We start from the raw sequence: 25,500 nt of genomic DNA, 5'->3' as shown, positions 1-25,500 counted from the left end.
GACAGTGATTTATATTTTGCTTGAATACGTAATAGTTCTAATTTTATAAGTGAAGTTTAGAAGCTTGTATTACTCCATTAATTTTCCATACAAAATTCGAAAACTTATATGGTTATTAAAATAAATAAAATATTAAAAGCTTTTAGAACAATTTTCCATTTCTTCAGTCTCGGCTACTTTGATCTGCGGCAGTTCTTTCTTTCTTTCAGTTTTTTGTTGGGTATTGCTTGCCATAAATCGCTGGCAATAGTTTTTTTCAATTGCTCGAAACACCCAAACGAGAAAAAAGTAGAATTAAGAAAAATATAGATCGGGTTAAACAGATGTGAGCAATGTCGAGACCTTGGCTTCTCGTTTTTCTAGTGTTCGTAATAGTATTCACTTCTCAGTTCGAATGGAAGCAGCAATTCGGTGAAGAAATTGAACCAACCTCCACCGTTTCTGTCAAAGACCAATACGTTTCGAAACGCCAAGAATCAGTCAAAGAAAAGGTTTCGCCTATCCCTTTTCTTAGTGCAATTTTATCTTCTTCTTTTTTTCTATCCCGAAACATAAATTCGATCTTCAATTGTTGTTAATTTACATTGTTATTCATTTTTCCCAGTATTTGTTACCTTCCCAATGGTATAATGATTAAAAAGTGATGTGAATTATGGTTTCGTTTCTTTTAGTCTTTTAATTCTGCTAGGTAATTGATTGAAACAATGTTTTTTCATTTTGCCAATATGGCTTTTTCATCTTTCCTAACAAGGAAATTAGACCATAGTTTACTCCTAAAAATCGTTTAAAAAGCTTGAAATGGGTTTCGTTATAGTGTTAATTCTCATAGTGTTGTTTTTCCTACTTGTTGCTAGTTCATTAATCTGGTTAGAATTACAGAGATCCGAGTCTCTGTGGATGGGATAAACTAGTCTAGTTCAGTTGGCTCGATCAGATACACCCGAAGAAAGAAATAGAAGATTGATTATTGCTATGAATAGTCAAACCAACTGGTTTCTGTAATTTGTTTTTAGTCATCAGTGTCTGGATTCTTTTTCCCTGTACTTCTGCTAGAGAGTAGAAAAAGAAGTCCTTGGAGACATCACAGACTTGTGTAGGAGAGTAACCATCCCTTTGTTACCCTTTAATACTTGCTTTGCCATTCTTTGAATTTACTTGTAAAACAACCTTGTTTCTATAACCTAGAAATAGCTTGCTACTTTCCATTGCCTGCAACCACAGCAAATTGATATTCTTAAGCTGGTATTTTGTTGCCAATTAATTAAATAAGGATACTTTGTTTATTCAGATGTCTTTTCACTGAAGGGTAACTTCAGAAAAGACCCATTCTAGTGACCTGGGCTTCTGTTTCAATTTGCTCTGCGAAGAACAAAAGAACAACTGAACAACTAATACATTTTGCTAAATCCAGGTTTTACATTGCAAGTAATCCTCAACTTATTGGATTATTTCCTTCCTACCCACTCTGTTTCATGGCTCATTCAAAGTGTATTAAAATGTTACCCACCTGCTAGAAATTGTTGATTTTAGGAGAAAAATTTACGAAATTTAGTTGCTTTTCTAGTAAAGCCCCTAATGTTACAGTATGTTACAAATGTATTTTCTCACACAGCGTCATTGTTTAGGTTGAATAGTAGAAGCTTTGGACTATGGGGTACGACTCCATCTATACCATCCCTTCTGAGAATTCATTTTGGTGATGTTGTTACTGGGAATTTTCCTTTCAGTATATGCTTTTCTTGATAATGAACCTATTTTAGAATATCTACCTTTTCAGCTCATGTCAGCAAGTTTTGTGGATAAGAGTCGTGAACTGCTAGACCTGACTCTTGGGCATACATCTTTATTTTGGTCCATAAGTTTGTATCACATACTTAGTTTTTTGGTTTTAGTTCCATAATTACATTCCATAAGAGAAAACCATAAGTAGCAGGAAACCTTTTAGGTTCTATCCCTTTCAACCTTCTAACTCCATTGTTCTTGATTTCAATTCCACAATTACATTTCCATAAGTGAAAACCTTAAGTAGCAAGAATTGTTTTAGGTTTTATCCCCTTCTACCTTCTAACTCCATCAGTCACTTTACTGGGAAGCACCAAATCAATTTGATTATTGGCTAATATACTAAATAAGCCCTTGAACTTTGTCACTTTATTTAAATAAGCCCTTATACCTGTATTACACCCAAATAAGCCCTTAAACTTTAATTGGTATCTAAATAAGCCCTTCTCTTTAACTTGTATCCAAACAATTCCTTACCTTTAGTTTATACTGAAACAAAACTCTCAATATAAATCAACATTTCATTTGAAATAACATCTAATTTAAATACAAATCAAAATATAAGGGCTTATTTGGGTACAAGAAATGTATAGGGGCTTATTTAACAATCAAATTAGATCCTCAAGGGCTCTTTTAGTTGTTTAGCGTCAAATTTGATTGTTCCTATTCACAAATGTAATACATTGTATCAAAAAGGAAGTTAGGTTGGATTTATTTCTTCAAACCATTGTACCTTTTAGTTACTATTTGTTTTGGCAGATACTTTTAATATGATTGTCTTATTGGAAGTTTGTTCATATTCCCCATCTGATATGACTTTTACATTACTTTCTAAAATTTTCTTAGTTTTCATTTAAAAGTGTTTTAATACATACCAGTTGTCAGTAGTTCCTTACAGTTTAAACAAGTTAGTGACCTCAATATCATCCATTTCTTACTTGTCTGGTTTGGTTTTATTTTCAGGGCTGCATTTAGTGATTTTCCTGGTGTAGTTGGTTGAAGTAACTTGAGAATTTCCATTGTTTGTTAAGATGGCATTAATCACCTTAAACTCTTGAGTGGTAAGCAACTGATTAGAGTTATTTTGTGTCAACTTCACTGCAGATCATACTTTCTCAAGAAAGAAATATTCAGAAACTGAATGAGCTAGTAAAGAGTCTTCAGGAGCAGCTGCTACGGTGTAAGGCTGAAAATGAGGTTACCAATCGCTCTACGTTTGCTTTAACTGAACATTTAACTGAGCTTGAACAGCAACCGATGTTGGATGACTAGAATTCGTGGGTCACATGCCAATTACATCTAATCTGTTTGGTATGTGCAAGTAGATAATCCTTATTTCTTTCCTTCCCCCTTTGCTGTAGCTTCGCAATTATTGTTGTTTCAGTTTACTTGCAACACATGATGTGAAACATTGAATATCTCTTGTCAATATGTCATGGATGCTTGATTTTAATGTGTTTTATAGTGTAAAGTGTCCTATCTTAGTGATTTTGTGATTGAAATCATGGCACCACAGGTGAGCAGATGTTGTCCCTAATAAGGTTGACAGGGAAGTCTGTGTGACCACTGTTGGTAAATGGAGAAATATTTGAAATAAATACTGCACCTAGTATGAAAATAGAGTAGAATTGCTGAGAAGTATGAACTTTAAATTAGAAGAATATGATTTTATTCATGATTTGAAATATACTGTTTTAAATCATAGGTAACTCTTATGAGGCCCCTGTATTTGCAATTCTGATCATTTATCTTATTCTCTTATGTACACATGAAACCATACTTGAGTTGTACTGCTAGATATCTATTTGTATTGATTTGAACTTGCTTTATTGGTAACTTCAGTTGTTTTCTGCTAAATCTTAAGCAATCCAAATAAGGTCTGGAATTTCCAATTATAAAATGTTGTCTCCCTTATATGCACGCTAATTCACTATGAACTTATATGAGGATACACATGGAACCTCTTATTATGTCGCACCGAAAATCTGATTGTTGCGAAGAGAGTATCAGAGCCACTTCTTCTGTTTGATCAGGATCATTAGCAACTTTGGTATTAGTATAAGTATCGGCATTTGCCTGGTTATTAGTAAAAATCATTACGCGCTTGGATTTTCTTGAATGAATTTCATGCTCTGCTGTTACATTTTCCTCGTTTTCTCCCTCCTGTTGTTCTAAATCATTGATTAATTTGTATGACCATGGCGGAACCATTTTACTTATTTATTTTATTCCAATAGATTTTTTTTCTAATCGTTTGATTGTTGGGATTAGTTATAGCTATATTGAATAAGAATTTTTAAATTTTGGCTCGATCCTTGGAATCAATATTTCCCTGTCCATCTTCTGTCAATGTCAATAAAGAGAGTTATCTTTCTGTTGCTTATGATTTTATATTGAGTGTATCTAGTCTTGTAGACAAGTTTATTTTGATTTCTGTCCTCAACTTTGTCCATTTGGTTGAGTAATGTCATCAAGAAGCAAAAAGAGACCAGGAGGTCATCTACTTTCTGACATTATCCATATTGGGTCATGAACTAAATCTTATAAAAGCTGGATAAGGATGCCATTTGGCAGACCTGAGTGCAAATTTGCAGTCCTGTAGCTGATGCTACCAAAGTCCTCAAATTGAACTTCTTGGATCACTGACCTAGGAATTCTTCAAGTTCCTCCTTGAGCTTGGGCATTTTGACAGTGATGCAACCTAAAATGTTCACCGTCATAAACTGAGGTTAAAAATTTCTCAGTTACCCTCCTTAGGGGGACTATGGTAAAAGGGAGATGAACTGTTTTGGATCTATGAGACGTTAGGTCTTGCCCACCGTCTTCCTGGGCTTGTGGATTTAGTTGTTGGTTGAGTTTGTCCCATTGAAAGTAATGTTTGGAAAGAAAAAGATTGTAAGGTGGTTGATCATTTTTACGGTCATTAAGACTTTACAAGTGACTCAAAATTCATTAGCAGCTTATTTTTGTATGTTAACTATCAATAGTCGTTCAAAGTCATTGATTGAATAGGAACCAAGTGTTCAAGATTCCTTTCCAATTTAATGCTCGAGTATGGACATTCTGTAACAAATTTTATCCGTTATTAATTTCAGGAAATTTTGTGATAGTTTAAGAATTTCTCAATTTATTTCATTTTCTCGATGGCCAAAATTCTTATCAAATCTACCACTTTTGCTCTTAGCTTCCAGTGAATTAATACATGCAACAGCGTTTAGTTACAAAGTTTGTTAATCTTTCTAATCTCCTGAAAATGTATGCGGTAACTTATATCTATTAGCAGCTGTAGACTAAAAAGGGTCCCATCTCCTCATGAGTCGGTATCAGGGAAGTCTATATTAATGAGACATTTAAGCCTTTTAGTGATCATATTATATTATGGTTTCGGATTGCCCCAAGCAATTTCCTTGCGTTAGAGCAGCCTGGCAACCGGAATATTTTCACCTGGTCACTGACTCCACAACTCAGTCCCCTTGCATTAAGAAGTCGTTATTCACCCTTTAGCAGCCAAGGTCCCTAGTTCCATGTCTAGATTATTCTTCATATCCTCATATGCTGAAGCCACAGTAACTTTAAAAACACAGAATCTATTATCTATATCAATATTCAATACGTACCTGTAGACTTTAGATCTCACCCTTGCTAAAAGTAACATATTTTAATCTCATTCTTAATGCACTTTTTTGGACTATCAGGCTAAATACTGCGAAGTAGGGGGTTCTTTGTTCCCTTACCTCTATCTTTAAAAGTGATGCTACTATGGTGCAGTCAGTCATGATCAGTTCCCCTCTTTTTTAGTTGTAGTTTACTTGATCTGTTGAGGCTATGATATGGAATCTGGTCGAACTAGGGTTTCATGGATCGATTGCGTGTTGAACCTGTGGCCTGAATTGTTGATCTTCGGGTCTTTTATTGCCTCTGTTCACTTTATAGTAACCATATTCATAGTTTGCGACTGTTCTAATCCAGGATGGAGAATTATTGATATGAGGAGTGAAGATTCCAACAATACTGATAGTAAGTCCCTGTCGATTACAATTACAAACTGGGGCAGGGTCTCCCACTTCCCATAATGTCTTGTGTACATCAATCATAAATTGTGTAACCTCTTAAACATCCAAATAGAATTACTCATAATAAAAATGCAACTGTATCAATAGTTGGCAGTCTCTTGGGGAGATCATGACAGCCCCAATAAAAAAAATCATGTGTAGTCCTTAGGAAGTTGCTTCCCTTTGTTACCAAAACATTAATTTCTGCCTATAATCCATTTCCTTTCATCTGTTGCAAACTAATGAACAATCATTAATGTTTCTTCTAACGTTTAATTCTTATTCCAATTTTCCTTTCAAAGCATTAGCACCTAAACTGGCAATCCATTTATTGGTATTGAGTATATGCCATATTTTTCATGGGAAAATCGTGTTTAAGGCATCGTATATTTTTGATATGATAATAAGTTGTTTTATATAGATTATGACACATATGTTATGTTTCAGTATTGTACATGAGCCCAGAAAGATTTTCCCACTTGCCGGTTAACCTAGCTGGAATGGTTGTTGCGGTTGAAACATAAACTCCAAAACATGAAAAGGAGGAAGTGCTTGAGTTCACTGATCTGTGTCTGTGAATTTAATTGAAGTCCTACTGATATGGACCCCTCCCCTTATTATCAACAATAAGATTATTACTTTAATGCTACCCTTTATTACCAAAAATATTAAAACTGGGAAGAAAAGATTATTCCATTAATAGCAACTCTTAGCACCCTTTACTCTTAATAGAAAGCAAAGCAATTCTGAAATCCCTGAGAGCCTGTCTGTCTGGCACATGAAATAGATCCTTTAATGAGGTTTAGATTTATTTCTATTTTTATATTGTGCAATTAATTATAAATGCTGTGCAATGCTGAAGGGGGAAGTTGAGTATTAAATACAGGTTTCATCCATATGGTATAAAAATATTTATTCACGCCATTCAAAACTGTTACTTTAAACAAAAATGTTCATTCAACTAAATTCAGTGCTTTGATTATATAAATATTTTATATATTTAAAAAAAAAGTGTATTTCTTTCGTTATTCAAGTTTATGTTCCTTCAGTTTAATCCCATTTCCACATTTCTTTTCCATCCAACGTTGTGAACATTAAAGATATATGCGCTACGGTTCCAGTGTATTATGTTGATCAGCTCCCCACTCAACCTTAATTTGTGTAAAGTTCAAGAGCTTGGTCGGGGTAGCACTAAGGAGGATAGGTGAACCCCCACTACCTCTATGGGCCACATCCAAGTCATTTCATGTATCTTTACGAACTGTAATTGAATTGGTACACTAATTCAATTGAAAAATTGATTAAAATGTCTTTTAAATATAAAATAAGATAACATTTTAACTGTGCTGTAAAAAATTATTAGTACAAGTTAGAAAGTAATTGGAATACATTTAATATTAATTATATGCATTTACAGATTAAAATATTTTTTACTAACAATTTAACTATTTTATTTTAATTTCGTATATATTGTATATGTACTATTATTATAGTTATTTTTCTTTTTAGTGATTTAACTATAAAAGTTACAAAATAATCACTCAACTACTCAATTTTGTCTTTTTATCATCCAAATATCTTCAATTTTTGGTGTTTCCATTTTTACATTAGTATGCTAGTGACCAAAAAGATAAAATTGAATAATTGGGTGATTTTATAACTTTTATAGTTAGGTGACCAAAAAAATAATTAGGTGACTACTAATGTAGTTTACCCAATTTCAAAACCCTAAACTCTAAAATCATGATCTTAATTCCTAAACACAAACACAAAACCCTAAAATCTTGGATTCTCATTAGAATCATGCATCTTAAACCCTTAAATTTTAAGCTTTAAATACTAAATTTAGATTTTAATATAATATTTAAAAATAAAAATATATATTTACAGTTGAAAGACATGATGACTAATTTACCCTTCAACTTTATAAAAAACTAACTATTTTAGCTCTCCGTTTAATTTTTTACCTCTTTTAGCATTTAAACTTACATTATTTATCAAATCACGCAAAAATGAATGAAAAGTCAACGTTTGTTAACCAATCCACATGTATGTCATGTTAGTACTTAAATATTTTTTAAAAATTACGAAATATTAAAAAATTTTATAATTATATACTTTTAATAATTTTAAATTTTTTAAAAATAATTTTTGGATTTTTAAATTTTAAAAATTAATGAATTGCCGACTTGGAATCCACGTGTATGCCATGTAAATAAAGTTAACAAACACTAACTTTTTTATCTATTTTTGGGTGATTTAACAAATAACACAAGTCTAAAGACTAGAAAAGCGAAAATTTAAATAAATGACTACAATATATTTTTTTATAAAATTAGAAGGCTAAACAAATCATTATGCCTGGTTGAAAATGTTAGGTGTATTTAAAGTTGTCCATGGGTTGGGTCACGCTAAGAAAAAATTTTAGGCTTGTTTTCTAGGCATGAGCCCGGCCAAGACCGAAAAATGGGCCAAAATTTTTTACCAAGCCCGACCTGTCTGTATTAAAATTTTTATATTATTTTTATATAAAAATAAATTTAAAAAATATAATAAATTAAATACACTAAAAACATTAAAATAAATGTTTCCCAACAAATGGAAAAATATTAAAAAAATAATTTCCTCTACTTGTTACTTCGCAGCTTGCGAGTTCGCCACTTGCGAGTTCTCCAACACCTGTGGTATCTTCTTATTCCTTCAATGACACGGTGGTATAGGGGGTTTTGGGTAATGATGCACTTAAATTGGAATGAGGGCATGGGGAGAAATTTTCCTCTGTGAAGTTTCCAGATTTTGTCACTCATATCGTCATAAAGAAAAGTCCATCTCCCACCTCACCTGCTTTAGAGCCTTCCTCAGGTACTTCGTTTCCTATAGCGCATTATATTAATTGTGACAAATTTATTGTGAAACACTGAAATTTTCTTGTAGCTATTACTGCAGGGGTCGAACCACAACCTTTTAAAGAGGCTGTGAAGGATGCAGGATGGCGTGATGCTATACAAAAGGAGATTTGTGCTATGAAGGATAGTGACACTTGGTTTATAGAAACACTTCCTCTTGAAAAGAAAGCACTGGGTAGTAAGTGGGTTTACAATATTAAATATAACTCTGGTAGAAGTATTGAGAGACTTAAAACTCATTTTGTTGTTTTTGGTAATCATTGGGTAGAAGGTATTGACTATAATGAAACTTTCACACCTGTGGCGAAAATGGTGACTGTTCAGGCTTTCTTAGCTATTGCAGCTTCAAAAAATTAGGAGTTGCATCAGATGGATGCCCATAATGCCTTCCTACATGGTGGTCTTGATGAAGAGATTTACACAAGGCTTCATCCATGTTTTGCTTTTGATAAGCCTGGAATGGTTTTTCGTTTGTGCAAGTCTTTGTATAGGTTGAAATAGGCTCCTCAGTGTTGGTTTGTGAAACTTGTTGTTACACTGAAAGAGTATGGATTTATTCAATCATATTCTAATTTTTCTCTCATTACATACACTAAGGGATCTATACACATTAATGTGCTAGTTTATGTTGATGATTTACTTATTTCTAGGAACGATTTCGATGCTTTGAAAAATTTTAAAAGCTATCTCAAATCTTGCTTCCATATGAAGGATATTGGTGTTTTGAAATTTTTTTTTGGGATAGAGGTAGCTCATATCTCTTTAGAGTTATTTCTTTGTCAAAGGAAATACGCACTAGATATTATTTCGGAGGTGGATCTTTTGGGAGCAAAGCTCGCAGATCGCCAATAGAGCAAAATCATAAATTAGCGCATGTTACAAGGACGGTTCTGTCTGATCCTGAGCCATACAGACGATTAATGGATCGTTTGATTTATTTGGCAGTGACCAAACTTGATTTGGCATACTCAGTTCATGTCTTATCCCAGTTTATGCATGAGCCAAGGTAAAAGTATTGGGACGCGGCTCTATGTGTTGTTCGGTACTTCAAAGGCTCTCCTAGCCAAGGGATTCTTTTGAGATCTGATAGTGATTTGTCCTTGAAAGGATAATGTGATTCGAATTGGGCTGCTTGTCCATTAACCCGACGTTTTCTTACTGGTTGGCTTGTATTTCTAGAACAATCTCCTATTTCCTGGAAAACTAAGAAAAAACATATTATTTCCTATTTTTCTGCTGAGGTTGAGTATAGGTCTATGGCTTCCTTCACTTGTGAGCTCAAATGGCTAAAGGCATTGCTATTGAGCTTAGGTGTTCATCATCCTAAGACAGTTCATTTATTTTGTGATAGTCAATCTACGTTGCATATTGCACAGAATCCTGTATTTCACGAGCATACTAAACATAATGAAGTGGATTGTCATTTTGTTAAGAATGCAGTCCAGGATCCATTTAGTTGGCTGACATTTTTATAAAGGTGCTTGATAAACCACAATTTGAATATTTTCTCAGCAAGTTGGGCATTTATGATCTACATGCTCCAACTTAAAAGGGATGTTAGAATATTATTATGTGATATTATGTCTTAGCAAATTAATTCCTAATGAGATATTATCTGTTAACAATTTAATTCCTAATAGGATATTATATGATATTATTATGGGATATTATCTTTTAGCAATTTGATTCCTAAATAATTATTACTATATAGATATATATACAGCTTTGAGGTCTATCAATAAAATTTAAGAGATTGTCCTTTTATTTTTATTAGAATGTTGAATATTGGAGAGAAAAATTGGTTGGGTTTGGTAAGATATGTATTGAAAATTAAAACCAAATAGTTGTTTAGTGTTTAAGTATTACTTCCCACCTACCTACCACATAATTATGAAATTATGAGAAGAAAAGGAGTTTATAAATCCAAGCATGAAGGAATTCATTCGAAACCCTATTTTCTATTTTCATATATTTATGGTTTACCAAACACATTTTTTAATGTTTTTCATTTTAGAAAAACGAAAATTATCATATGTTTCCTGAAATCTAATGGAGCCTTGGAATTTAAAAATTGTTGAATTTTTTTTCCTTTTTGCATTTATATGAATTTAGAAATGAAAACTATTAAAATAAGAATTTTTAACTCTTATATCAAAATAAATAAATATAAACCTTAAATTTAAGATTTAATCTATTTCATTAAAATAAAGAGCACAACACCTGAATACTTGGACAATCTCTTAGCTTCAAATTTAATTTTTCCGAAACAAAAATAGGAGGCAAAATTACAACAAGATTAAAAGTAAGAGATTAAGGTTATGTTATACAAGATTAATTTTCATAATTGTCTGGCAATGTCTACACTTTTAAACTATTGTAAGCAAATGCTCATTAATTGTTACACACTCAAAACTCAGAAATAAATCGACAGAATTACGATTCTAGTGCCCAATTTACCTTTTTGAAGTTATAGATTAAGGATTGATTTTTTTTTTATGGAAAATGAACGACTGGTTAACTAAATGCAATAAAATTCACAAAAAAACTACTATAAATACTAATACTTAAAATATTCCTAAAATCATTAGCAGCCAATGAAAATGAAAGAAGGTTGAATTGCATATTTTGGCATTGCTGCCTCTACTAAAACCCCTCCTTTCTTCCCATTATTATTACATTAACTGAACCAAGTGCCCGGTTTTTCATTTGCCCATTTAAGACAAACGATTGCTTGGCTAGTTCAACTTGCAAGGGAAATTAATTCCTTCTATACGACAAAATCCCTTTATTCTAATTTATAGAAGCAAAGACAAATCAGCAGTCAATCTTCTTCAGTATAGTTATTGATTTACTATTCTAACTTTACAAAAAAAAAAATTCATTTTAGTTTTTCATTTAATTTTTCATCTCTTTTAATCTTTAAACTTACATTATTTGTCAAATCACTCCAAAATGGATAGAAAAGTTAACATTTGTTAACTTTGCTGATGTAGCATACACATGAATATCATGTCAGCAATTAATTAGTTTTTAAGATTATTTTTTAAAATTTAATTAATTCCCAACAGCGTGGACTGCCACATGGATGTCAAGTCAGCAAATTTAACAAACGTTAACTTTTTTCCATCCGTTTTAGAGTGATTTAACAAATACTGCAAGTTCAATGACTAAAATAGGTAAAAAAAGAAAAATTAAAGAAAGGTTATAATAACTTATTTTTATAAAGTTGAAGTGCCAAATAAATCATTATGTCATCTTCTTTCTAAATATCAAGTTTGATCTTTCAGAAAAAATTATATATATTAAAATTATAAATAAACTTGATAATAGAAAAAAATTATAAATAAACTTTGATTGAATTATACGAAATTTGATCGGTGTAATTAAGCATATAATATTTCGATTTTCATTAAATTACAAAATACAATTAAATGGTTTGATAAATGTAATTTTTACCGTGCGTGATAAGTAGCTTCTTATCTACTGAACATTTTTAGACTTTTTCGTTGAAAAACTTATATTATTTATTATGGATTATGGATTATCAAATATGCTTAAAAAATTAAACCATTTAATATATTAATTTTTAGTTGGCTTAAAGTTTTCAATGCTTTATCAAATAAGGCTAGTGTATCGGTATCACATCAATAGGTATTGGTATCCCTCTTCAAACAGTTTCACAACACATTCTAGAGGAATAAATTATTGATGCTTCCCTCTTAATGTTACTTGCACCAAATTATTGACACCTTCAATAAAAGTTCAATACCTTAGGAGTCAATGGCCATAGCTTAATCTAAAAGGGTAAAATATTGATACTTATTCTTGATGAATCATACCTAGCCCCAAAATCATCAATATCTAGCTTCATGGTATCGATGCTACAATGTTTCTAACAATTATTTTTCTTAGAGTTATATACCATTCTTATAGGAGGCGATATCACAAGTTGTAAGGTTGCTTTAATGCTCAAAATAACTAGAAACTCTCTCCAACAACCTAAATAACTAGGATGAAATGAGGGGATATAAATAATATCACTACACTCAAGTGAAGACAAGAAACAAGTTCAAGCAATCAAAGATGGTGCATTCATTGATTTCATCTTTTACTCTTCTTTTTATTTGTAAAAACTTGTTAGGTTGAGCTCTTATTTTTCATTCAATTGTTTATTGGTAATTTGTGAGTGCTTAACATTGCAAACCAATACCTTTGAGAGGGTTTCCATTGTTTGCTTTTATTTTTCTATTTTTGAGATTCCTTGAGGTTTTGGGGTAGAAAATCTTAAGGTGGTTTAGTGGTGCTATCTTATCAATACAAAAAGATAGAGAGTTGTAAAAGGTTATGTCTTGTCCTTAAAAGGTATCAATTAAAATTTAGTGAATTAGAAAATTCCTTATATAAACAAATTTTAGGTAGTGGGGGTAGGCGCTTAAGGTCAAACGACTACAAGTCTTTTTGTTTATTTTTTTAATCTTTTGTTTGCAATCTTTGATCACCAATTCACCCCTTTGGTGTTTTTTGAGCATACAATTGATATCAAAGTTAGAACTAAACTCTAGAGTTGGTGATACAACCAAGAGAAAATATCGACAAGAAGCCCAATATGGAAGTAAAAAATCAAGAAGTTGCTTACATAGAAGATGTGTCATGGAATTTAAGTAAAATTTAACAATGTTGGGAGAATGTCATTCTACAATGAGACCAATAACTATGAAGTTTGGAGGGTGATCACACATAGGTCCTCAATCCCAAAGAAGAGAGCATGAGACTCCATTGTGCCAAAGGAAGAAGATGAATGGGATGAGGTGAATGTGAAGATGACTCAACTCAATGCCAAAGCCATGCATACTCTATTTTGTGCTATTGGCCTAAATGAGCACAACAGAGTTTCAATATGTGATGATGCTAAGGAGATTTGGGAGAAGCTTAAAGTCACTCCTGAAGGCACAAGTAGAGTGAAGGAATTAAAGATTAGCTTGATCACATTGAACTATGAGTTGTTCAAAGCTAAACCGAGAAAAAAGATCAAAGACATGTCTAATAGATTAACTAACATCGTCAATGGTCTAAAAGCTCTTCTAAAGACTTATCCTGTAACAACCCAATTTTCAGTAGTGTCAGAACAGTAATTTGAGATCACTAAATCTGATGAAAAAGTTAGAAAAATTTATTAATTAATAATTATAAGTTAAGCGTGACTTTAGAAATATTTTTGAATTAGTGAATTATCGGGTCTCCGTCTTGGTAAAACAGACTCGTAAAATAATTATTAAAAATATTTATAGAATTAGTTATATCACCAATTGGATTTTAGTTAAGTGAATTTAGTTAAATTAAAGTTAATTGAGTATTAGGACTAAATTGAATTAAGTGTGAAAGTTAATTATAAAATAGAAAAATGTGAAAGGACTAAACTAATAATTAAATCATAAAAAGTGACAAGTGTGTGGTAATTATAAATAAATGTGTAATAAATATATGTATACATTTGTAATTAATATATCTACATACTTATTAATTAAGTAAAAGATATTTATATATTATATTATTATTAATTAAATAAAAGAAATAAAAGAGAAAAGAGAATAGAAGCAGAATAGCAAAACGAAAACAGGGGAGAAAGGAAAGAAAAGAAAAGGGAAGGAAACAAAGAAAATTTAGGATTTCAAGGTTCAAGGTTTGATTGGTAAGCTAATCTAATTCATTTTCTTATAATTTTGATGTTTTGGAATCCTAGAACAAAATACTACTTGATTTAAGTTGAAATTTTAAAAGTTAGTAAATTTTTAGATGTTGTTCATGTTGAATTAATTGATGAATTAGGAGTTAGTAAAGGGTTGATTTGTAAAATAAAACATAAGTTTTGAATAGTAGGGACTAAATTGAGAGAATTTTGAAATTAGGGATTTATGGTGAAATTAGAGAGTTAAATTAGTTTAAAGTGGGAATGGAATGAAAATATGAAATTAGTTTTGAGAATAAAAGTTAGTCTCGATTCGGGGACTAAATTGGAATTTAGACAAATATTGAGTAAAATTGAAATATTTAATGTGAGATCAAATGGTGTTGTATTGATGATTTTAATTGTTTTAATTCGTAGCTAGCATCATATTGAAATTCTCGACTAAAAGGGGAAAAATATAGTTGACGAGGAATAACTCGAAATTCCTAGTTTGTATTTCTATAATTCAAGTTAATTATTAATTGTTGTATTTTGGTTAAATGTTATAGTAAGTGATTGATGTGAGAATTATTGTGTTTTACAATTGAAATGGATTATCTTGATATGTGATGAAATTATATTGGTTGAATTGAATTGGAATATATATTATGAATATATATGTGTAAATGTGAAATTGTGCAAATATGATAATTGGATTATTTTTTATATGTATAAAATTCAGTTTTAATGCCCAAGTAGACGAAATTTAGAACTACTAGGATATTAGTGGCATGCCATTAAGGAATTTTAGCGCGCTCTCTGATTATTAGCACGTTGGTGCTCTCTGATTACTAGCATGACAGTACTCTCCGTTTAGCACATTTGTGCTCTCTGTATAGCACTTCTGTATTTGTTCCGTATATCCGGTGTGTTCAATAAAATCTACTTTGGGCTAAGAATAAGAATATGAGATAGTAAACTCAAAATAGAATGTGAAATATGTTGTAAATACATGGAATACACGAGTTATATATTCATAAATTGATTGTGGAATGGATAGTGTCATTGTTTAAATGTTGCGTGAATAAATTATGGAAAGGTATTATATATAGCAAGTGATGACAATTGAGTATTGTGTGGTTTTAAATTGTCAATTGTGCTTGACATTTTATTATACATATTTTATTGTTTTATTTTTAAATATTCAGATTATAGAAATACCACTAAGTTTATACTCAGCGTACGGTTTGTTCCCGTGCGCAGGTTAAGTTAAAGTCAGATCGCTGATTTAGCATCCAGCAATGATCCCGAACTCAAATATGGTGATGTTTATTTCTTTGTGTCAGCATGTACCTAGAGTGTCTAAATATTAGTTATTTTGTGGTTTGATTGTAAATGAAGTTATAAGATATATTTTGGAGAGTTTATAATTTGGATTAAAATGATGCTTTGATGACTTGTTTTGATGATATAAAATGTTTGAGATTTCTGACTGTTTGATCTGTAATCTCCGATAATGCTCCGTAACCCGGTTCCGGCGAGGGATACGGGTTGGGGGTGTTACATTTAGTGGTATTAGAGTTTTGTAGGTTTAGCTGATTTTCGGACTAAATTGAGCTCAGAATTAAGTCTAGAGGTACATGCCATAATTGAGTCGAATTGAGTCGGGATTTGGATGTTGATATATTTGTTTATGTTTTATAGTTGAAAATGCCGAATGATTATGTTGATGATAAATGTTATGTTATACGTGCGTATATATGAAAGTCAAATTTTATGGCTTTACGACCTTCACCACCTCACCTATACAGTCTTACGCAACAAAATTTACAAGATTTATATTCGTTAAGTTTACAAGTGTGAAATTGAAGAGTTCAATATTTGAATGAATAATAATGCGGTCAAAGTTGAGGATGGGATAGCAAGTAAAGAGAGTTCTAGAAGAGATATCATATTTTTCTAAAGATTATTCAGGATACGCAATGTCGTTATTAAGGAAGAAGTTATTCACGAGTAATCGACTTATTCAGGTATGGAATTTAAAGAACGGGTTAATCAGAATTTCTTTGAATTGATTTCTTTAATGATAGGGTTAATGTGAGATCGTTGATCAGTGGGATAGTATTGAAATTACAAACATATCTGAATGTAGCTGTTATAGTCAGATATCTTACAACGATCTCTTCTGGGTATTTTATATGTTCTTTTATCCTTAGAGGTATATGCAACTGTTCATTTTCAGATGTGATTTTTATCATATAGCAAGGTTGGCTAATCATAATGTTAGACGGATTTATTATTAGTCTGGTTGATTCATGATCGGTATTGCTCTATCTTTCTTTAGTTTTCTAATATATTTAAAATTATAAAAAAATATTGTAAACTTTGTACAAATTATAAAGAATAATAAATAAAATTTAAGTCCAAAATGAACCTGGACAAATGGTCGTCTAGGTTCTTTTAAATCTGGACAATATTTGGATATAGTTGTTAAAATTATAATAAAATTCTAAGTATATTATAAAAACAAAATATGGTGATTCTTGTCTCACCACAGGTAAATCTCAATTTTTTTTTAGTTTTTGAAGTTCATGCGACTGATTCTTTCTTTTATCTAATTTGTTAATTGTGGATAAAACTACAAAATCGAGAGCTTAATTTTCTTTCTGTTTTTAGAAAAATTGAACCCTTTTAACTTTTTTTATGTTATTATAATTTCTATTAGACATCATATTTTAGTTGTCTAAAATTTTAATTTATTGAAATTTATTATAATTTTAGAAAAGTCGTTTTTTAATATTTTAGAATTTTAGAATTTATTTTAGTTAATGATGATTTTTAAATTTTGAAAATATTCAAATAAAATTATATAATTAAAAGATCCAAAATTTGAAATTTTAATGTATGTGAGATATATACAAACTTGTTTAGTGGAGATATTAGTAACAAAAATCTTTAAAATACTAAAGCGGAAAAAGTGGAGAATTAATATACAGGGTATTTTGATATATAAACATTTGAGTATTTTATAATTTATTCAAAAATAAACAAGAAAATCTAGATTTTATAAATTATCACTTACTTCATACATCTATAATAATGCCCTAATTTTCTTTTTTTTCCCTAAAATTCAACCAAAGTCTGTTTTGGTTTTCTAAAAGGATTGTTGCTGAAACCAAAACATTTGATTTATCTATTAACAAATTCAACGAATAAATCATCAAAATATTAATAATATAAATAATTACGAAACTATATAAAATTACTTTAATTTTTATAATGGAATATTGAAGAAAATGATGAAATGGTAATATTACAAAAAGGAGGAGGAGAAAGTTGTAAGTTAAATGATGGTCCAATCATGGAATATCGCTTCCGAATGTTTGGAGGGCAAAAAAAGAAAAAAAAAATAATATTGAAATTATCCACAAAATTTCCTTGTCCTAAGCAAGGACAGGTCAGTGAAAATGGCTTTATATCTTGAGTTTAGGTACCTAAATAACACAGACAACTCATTTTCCTTTCCTTTTACTATAATTTTTCTTTCTAATGATAAGTAAATCTAATAATTTAGATATAACAACATTATACTATACATATAATAAATAACTACCCACGATATTTTTTTAATAATTATGTGTCTTCTTTGATTTTCAGTGATATTCAAGTAAAATCTCTCAACAATATCGACTTTAGAATACTAACTCAACCAATGATAAATTTAACATACTATGTTTATAATAAAAATGGAATCTATTTTTCATTTTGATAAAATTTGATATAATTATTAATTTATATTGTATTTTACATTTACATTTGTTAGAACACTAAAGTTATACGAGGTGTTGAGTAGTACAACAGAGACAATTCATATTGAATACAGTGCAAAAAGTTACTTGAATAAGGTGATTCACATCATGAATGGTGCAAAGAGTCACTAGCCTAGAGGTTTGAGAGAGTTTGGGGTTAGATTTTGACAAAATATAGACTGTGTGGATGGCTTCATATTTTCTTAATAGAAGATGGTTGGGCATAGGTCTTATTCATTGAGTTCCATAGTACTTAGGTGGAGTCGTAATGTGGCAGATGCCTGTAACGACTCGATTTTTATTGGTGTTAAAAAATTCGATTTTAAGGTGAATCTTCTTAAATTGAAAATTTTATGAGTTAACTATATAATAAAATATGTATATATATAGTAATTTGACTTATAAAATTATTTATTTGAATAATTAGTGAAAATAGTACAGGGACTAAATATTGTTTAAAGCTTGAACTAATAGAAGTTTATTTAGAATTTAACAAGGTTTTAAGTGGAAGCTAAGCCAAGGACTAAATAACAAATAACCCATGTTTAATATATGTAAGTGGCCTAACTTCATTTCAACCGTCCATCTCCATTAATTATAACTAAACTAAATCCTAACCATCAATTTCATGATTTACTAGTTAATTACCAATTAAATAATATATATACATACACTAAAGGTGAGAGAATGAGTGGCGTTGATCTTCTCCACCGATTTTAATAAAAAAGCAAAAGGGAAAATTAGACCTTCACCGTTGACGAACCTAATTCTTAAGGTAAGGAATGATTTTCACTTGATTTTTGATGAATTATTAGCTTGTAAGCTTAAATTGAAGAAACCCAAGTGTTGGAATGGTGAATTAATAAGTTTCGATTTAGTTTTCCTTGTTGGGAAGCTTTAGAAAATTTGATGTTAATAGCTCAAATGCATGTATGTGTAAGGTTCGTTAGTTTAAGGACAGAACATGTAAGAAATGTTGTGGGAAGTGTTGAATTAAGCTTAAATCATGTTTGAATTACTTGATTAATTATGTGTTGTCAGCGACTTAATTGTAAAGAATAAAAATTTTGAGATTTCATAATTAATAATTATAATATGAGGTCTCTAATAAATAAATATGAAGTTGCATTTAAATTCGATTGGATAGATTGTGAAATACATACATTTTAGATATTAAGGTAAAAAAGAGACTTAAGTATGTAATTATTGATACATGCACGAATGAGGTAAAATTTATTAGATTCCAATCATCAAAATTGCCAATTTTCAGGCTTAGGAAATCAGCAGACCTGTGACGACTTTTTGGATGGGATCCTGGCATTTCTGGGTTGAGATGTCTCATGACGTTTGAAGATCAATCTCTTAGCTTCGAAATGCATTTTGAATCACTCGATTTTGAGTTCGGGAGTTCAAATTATGACTGTTTTAGTGAAGACTGCATGAGTAGAATTTTTGAACGGGATTATGATAGGAATTACGAATTTCGAGTTTTTAATTCGAGTTTAAATCATATTAGGTTCGGGTTTTAGACTTAATTTGTATTATCTATGAGCCAAATATTATACTTGTCAGATCTTATTATTTTATATTATTTTATTCTAAATTTTTTATAATTATTAAGTACTTTAAGTTATTTAGGAGTTTTATGTTAACAAGAAAATTTAGTTTAAAACTACTTCTTGTTTAGATTAAATTAAAATTCTAGTGTACTTAATAGTTTTATTTAGATTTATTTAGTTAGCCTATATATAGGCCTTTGCATTGTACATAATTCATTAAATTCATTATTATTTTATTTCTCTTTTGAGTTAATAAATTTTCTCTGACTTTTTCTTTTTAAGAATTTTTCTTGAGTTTCTTTTACAAGAGTTTTAATAATCTTTTTAGATTGTGAGGATCATCTTCAAACTTTTTCTTGCCAATGTTTCTATCTTGGAGGGGAAATTAGAGCCGCTTGAAGGGATTGTGGATTTTTTGTGTTTCAAAGGCTTTTTAGGACTTCTACATGCCACGTTCTATCTTTACATTTATCTTCTTTATTTGCTTCCTTAATCTTTGATTTATTATTTTATTTTAGTTATTTATTTTAATTATTTTATCTAACTTGGATTCAATTTTGTTTTAGGTTGTGCCAAAATCTAAGTTTCTTTTCGAACATCTAGAGCCCTAAGTTAAATTTGTGACTTCGACAAACTTTACGATATGCTTTCGCATTCATCCTTCTCATCCTTTATTAATTATGCTTGGTTGTTGATTAAGCCTTGTTGACTGTGACCTAATACTAGTTTTGTCATCAAATTATCAAACGAGGCTAAAAGAACATCGAGGGAAAATGGAAGGACGAAAACCGACGACGAACAACGAATCTAGTTTGTGTTTTCATAATTGTTCTCAATTTATTCTTTAAATAAATAATTAATCATAATCGAATGATATTGGTGACAAACATGATCAAGGTACATATACATTTGACTACTCAATTCAATTGAGTTATCTCAAATTATATATATAATTGTGATTGAGAATTGCGTTTGATAATGTGATACTATACATGATATAATGAGTATTAGTAATAATCGATAAAGAATGATGCCCTATTTGTAACAACTCATTTTTTAGTGGTGCCAGAAACTGTGGTTTCGGGGCCATAAATTTGACGAGTAAGTTTGTAAATATTATTATTTAATATTTACGAGTCAATTATAGCAATATATTGAATTTTGATTTGATTATTTTTGCTAAGTGAACAAATAGTTAAGTTCAAGAAATTTGTCCCTAAAGTTAAGTGGTTTTGGAGAGGTTTTGAGACCTCTTTTATATAATAAATATTTACAGAGTGATTATATAGTTTTATTAAAGTTTGGTTCAGAAATTTTAATGTATCTATAGTTAATTAAAGAAAAAGACTAAATTGTAAAAGTTACAAAATTCACTCGCTATTGATTTTTTTAATTAAATGGTTTATTTAGTTAATGGGAGATGACTTATATGGTAATTTAACCATTATGATTAAGTTTTGATGGTAAGGACTACTCAACCGAAATAATAGCAAACACGACGCCAATGACTACTCAATAAATTTTCACTTTTCACTTTTATCTACCGATTGACCCGTTTCTTGATATATGCAATAATTTAATTAAATTAAATATTAAATAAATAATGTTTACAGATTCATTGATCAGAATTGTGGTCCCGAAACCATTGAAAAACAATTTGTTACATACCAACAACGAAAACACTTTAATTCCGAGTAATCACACCCCCTAAAATATCTTTCATCCTATTCACCATGACTTTAGAAATGATTTTATAAGCGAAATTGCACAAACTAATCCACTTAAACTGAGTAACCAATTCAGGCATTTTAGTTTTAAGAATCACAATAATTTTAGTCTCATTCAACTCTTTACGCTTTACTCCCTCCTTAAAAAAACTCAGAACAGTCTCCACCACATCCCCTTCTATTATATCACAAAACTTATGGTAAAAAATACCACTAAACCCATCCGGCTCAAAAGTAATCTCCTTTTCAGTAACTTCCGCTACTAGTAACCTGTTCATCTCACAAGTATCTTCCATTGGTATAACACCCAACAGTTCATCATTCCACCGCACATCTTCACTGTTAAAAAGTTCATCATAAAACGTAGTGAATTTATTAATAATCATATCTTCATCATCCAACCACAGGTCACTATCTTTAATTCTAAGAATTTTATTCTTCTGCTAGCACTAAACAACAGCTTGATGGAAGAAAGACGTGTATTCTTATCTCCCAACATTAACCAGTCTCTTCTTGCCCTCTCAAACCAGAAAATTTCTTCCTGTTCCCATGCAGATTTAAGCTCCTCTTTTAGTTCACACAACGTATTCAACAGGTCGTTCCCATCAACTCCCTCCATGATATCTCCAATCCTCTGCTCCAACTCTTCAATTTGGATCTGTCAATTTTTAACATTTTTCCTACTCCATTCCATCAGCACAATACCGCACTTCTTTAACTTCCAACTGACATCACCCAACGCAACCATACTCCAACGAAAGTTTTTCAATTTTATAAATATATTTTTATATTTTATAAATTACCGATAATCATTAAATCCCAACTAATTATTTTGGCGTATTTTACCGGCATAATTCATAATTTCTAAATTGTTGCAACAACAAAAGTATGAACCAAACTAATACTCAGTCCGTTAGTTTAATAAATATTAAAGAAATAATTTTCATCTTTTATTTAAACAGTTAAGCAAAAATATTTAAAATTTGAACTTCTTAAGTATATATATCATTTAAATCAAAATATTTTTACTAAGGTTAAATAATGTTGTAGGTTTCTGTACTTTTCTTTATACATATGGAATTTGGTTTATTTATTTTTATTTTAAGAAATTTAATTTCTCTGCTATTTTGATTTTAAAGTGGAAGTCTAATTGTTAACATAGTTCAATTCAATGCGCTTCTTTTGTTACATGGTTGTTAAGTGAGTATTTATTTCATACCAACAAATTTAACAGAAAGATTTCAATGGTGTTAACAATCAAACTTGAATTTTAAAATCTAAAAAGTAGAACCACTAAATTCCTAAAAATAAGAGTAGAGTTGGAGCATATTTGAACAATATATTTAAAACCAAATCATATATTTAACACTGAATTTATATTGAATTAAATAATCTAAAGTGTGAGACAATTAATAAGATCACATGGATGCTGAAAAAGATTTAAATTAGCAGGGCAATTATGGTGAAAGGGAAAATGTCATATATCCATGCAAAGTTTGTGGATGAAAACTACTAATAATATCTTGTTTAGAAGGAAAGGGAAAGATCCATATCCTTGAATGGGAAAATGGTTTGTGGCATTAATCAAAGAATGGACTTCTCACTTGTTCAAAACTTGTAAAGTTGTTAGCTGAACCATGAAGCAAGTGTTATGAAAGCTCCTGGAAACTCTTTAAGGATTTATCTCAATAATCAATAGTGAGAGAGAAATTAAGGAAGCCTTAACTTTGCATGTTTCCTATGTAAAAAGAAAAGCTTTGGCCATTAATATGGATTCTGGGATGTTGTTTTATTTTTTAAATGTAAGAGGGGTGATGAACATTTAAATCGGGTTTTAGCAGCTATACAATCTTTTTTATTGGGTTGCCATTAAATTTCTTGGTGTTTGATATTAAATTCTTAGGTGGCCTTTGTGTTGGTTTCTTAAAAATTCTGAGGTATTAGCCATAAAGGCTATCGAGGGTTTCTTTCTCTCTGTTGTATTTTGCACTGATCTCTCTCTCAAAAAGAAAAAATTCAAAGCTTTTCACTCAAAGAACACCGACTCCCCTCTCATTGCTACTAATATAAAAGCAAAAGGCAATGAATGAAAGGACTTCACCTTCTCTGCAGATTTGTTAAATTGCAATAAAAATTACTGCCATTTTTTCCTCCTCCTGCATACTTCTTGGGATTTTTTCCTGCCATTAATACATTTCCTGGCCTCAATTTACACTCTTCTTCTACCAATCCTTCAATTCTATTTCCTTCTCTCTTTCCACTCTCCCCCCTACCATGATTTAATTAAGCTTTAATTAAAAACCCATCTTCTCTCCCTTCATTTCTCCCTTTATATATTTTGCTCTTTCTGCTTCAATCCCCTCACCACTTTCCCTTCTTTCCAACCCAACTTGGTTTGGTTCCTCATTATCCGCGTTAGTTTTAAGGGTTTCAGCGTAGCCTAGCCTAGCCTAGCCTAGCCTAGTCCAAGGTTACGTGACCTTTAAGGTAACCGATGTTTCAATACAATTTCAATTTTATAACTTTTTGTTCATCATTTTGGTTGGTTTCTGACATGTTTCATTCAGGTTAATTATACGTAGAGGGTAGAAAGATGAGTCGCAGGAATGCTCCGAAGCTTGAGTTGAAGCTGAACCTATCGCCACCAAGGGCAAGGGTTAATCCAGGAGTGGAATCACCAAGCCGATCAGCTACCATATCACCGACATCTCCTCCAAGCTCATGCGTGTCGTCAGAGATGAACCAGGACGTTGATGCTGCTAACGTCAGATACTCAAGCAGCCCTGAGGCGACATCCATGGTTCTGGTAGGGTGCCCCAGGTGCTTGATGTACGTTATGCTTTCAGAGGATGATCCTAAATGCCCCAAATGTAAGAGCGCCGTTTTGCTTGATTTCCTCCATGATACTGCCACCACAACCACCATCAAGACAAGGAAGGGCTAAGTAGGAACTAGGAATCACCCCCTCCCCTCCTCCTCTCCTCGGCCTTTTGCTAATTTTAATGTTGACTAGTAGAACTGGTCGCTTTTTTTATTTTGGGGGGGTGGCCTAATCATAGAACATAGATATGGGCGTTTATGGGTGGTGGATGTCGTCGTCGTAGTTTAGGTGTGGGTTTTAGGTTTCTCCCTTCTTTAGCAGAAGACTATGTAAACTGGTTTAACTGCAGCTGCCCAAATTTTCTTATGAAAAAAGTAAATATATTTTATATTGTTTGGTGTTTGTTTTTCATAATAAATAAATCAGAAAATGGCATACAATATAAGTTGGTGATGGGGCAGTGACGCAATGCTAAGCTCAACTGAGTGAAAAAGAAGATGGATAAAAATCTGATGACAAAAAGGTTAGATTTTCTTTGTACTTCAGAATGAGTTGTTCTAGGAGTAGTATTTGTGCTTGACTTTGGCCCACAATGTCTGTCATGATTGGCTTCTCAATTCTCACCCAGCTACATTGCAATTTGATGCAGAATGGGGGCCTAACCAACCATTGTGAATTTGCAGGAAGCCAGGCGTTTTCATATTTTCAAGTGAAATTCCAACATTTAAGTATGCCATATCTATAAACAACTGGATGAATCAGGCTTTGAGTTGAAACCAATTACACAAGGCAATGAAATTTAAGATTTGGATTCAAGGTGTGTTTTGCGCGAGGGGAAGTCGTCTCTCGGCTGCAAATGCAATGGGGGTTTAGATCCTCAGCTTAAATTGTGTAAAACACCATGTCATTTCCAATATGATCTAAACTGGCTAAAAGGAAACAAAGAAAGAAGAAAAGGGTTGTTAGGTTTGAAAGGAGAGTGTGAGGTTTTGGTAGTTCCAGCATTGAGAAAGTGAAGGGGAACGATATTAGATTGAAAGACCATTAAAACACATAAATGCATGAGTAATTGAGACGGTTGAGAATATAATGAAAGGGGGGAGGGGGAGATATTACGTCAGATTATAAATACCAATTAAATTCTTCAACAGTTGTCAACAATCTTTTCCTCTTCTTTTT

At 31.2% G+C, this 25,500-nt stretch overlaps 2 protein-coding genes across 4 annotated transcripts; both read left to right on the top strand.

Annotated features, from left to right (window-relative positions):
- The first annotated feature begins 77 nt into the window (after positions 1 to 77).
- LOC105799639 (uncharacterized) lies at positions 78 to 6,586 on the top strand. 3 transcript variants are annotated; one of them, XM_052620432.1, is made up of 3 exons: positions 78 to 491; positions 2,887 to 3,093; positions 6,282 to 6,586. In XM_052620432.1, exons 1-2 carry the CDS (start codon positions 333 to 335, stop codon positions 3,052 to 3,054), a joined length of 327 nt encoding a protein of 108 aa, XP_052476392.1. In that variant the 5' UTR covers positions 78 to 332; the 3' UTR covers positions 3,055 to 3,093; positions 6,282 to 6,586. The 3 variants fall into 3 exon arrangements, with proteins under 3 accessions (XP_052476392.1, XP_012485764.1, XP_012485763.1); XM_012630310.2 differs by lacking the exon at positions 6,282 to 6,586 and adding an exon at positions 5,752 to 6,110; XM_012630309.2 differs by lacking the exon at positions 6,282 to 6,586 and adding an exon at positions 3,299 to 3,620.
- A 16,774-nt stretch (positions 6,587 to 23,360) lies between these two features.
- LOC105799636 (protein GL2-INTERACTING REPRESSOR 1-like) lies at positions 23,361 to 24,709 on the top strand. The gene is made up of 2 exons (XM_052620536.1): positions 23,361 to 23,987; positions 24,068 to 24,709. The coding sequence occupies exon 2, from the start codon at positions 24,094 to 24,096 to the stop codon at positions 24,442 to 24,444; it is 351 nt and encodes a 116-aa protein (XP_052476496.1). The 5' UTR covers positions 23,361 to 23,987; positions 24,068 to 24,093; the 3' UTR covers positions 24,445 to 24,709.
- Positions 24,710 to 25,500: the final 791 nt, after the last annotated feature.

Source organism: Gossypium raimondii, chromosome 9 (assembly GCF_025698545.1).
Source record: "Gossypium raimondii isolate GPD5lz chromosome 9, ASM2569854v1, whole genome shotgun sequence".
NCBI lineage: Eukaryota > Viridiplantae > Streptophyta > Magnoliopsida > Malvales > Malvaceae > Gossypium > Gossypium raimondii.
This window is presented reverse-complemented; position numbering and strand designations above follow the sequence as displayed.

What these genes read in the sequence shown, in the direction of transcription:
- LOC105799639 (XM_052620432.1), top strand. Translation starts at nt 333, where the DNA reads ATGTCGAGACCTTGGCTTCTCGTTTTTCTAGTGTTCGTAATAGTATTC. An exon ending in AAGAATCAGTCAAAGAAAAG is followed by an intron (nt 492 to 2,886) that starts GTTTCGCCTATC and finishes ACTTCACTGCAG; the next exon opens with ATCATACTTTCTCAAGAAAG.
- LOC105799636 (XM_052620536.1), top strand. Translation starts at nt 24,094, where the DNA reads ATGAGTCGCAGGAATGCTCCGAAGCTTGAGTTGAAGCTGAACCTATCG.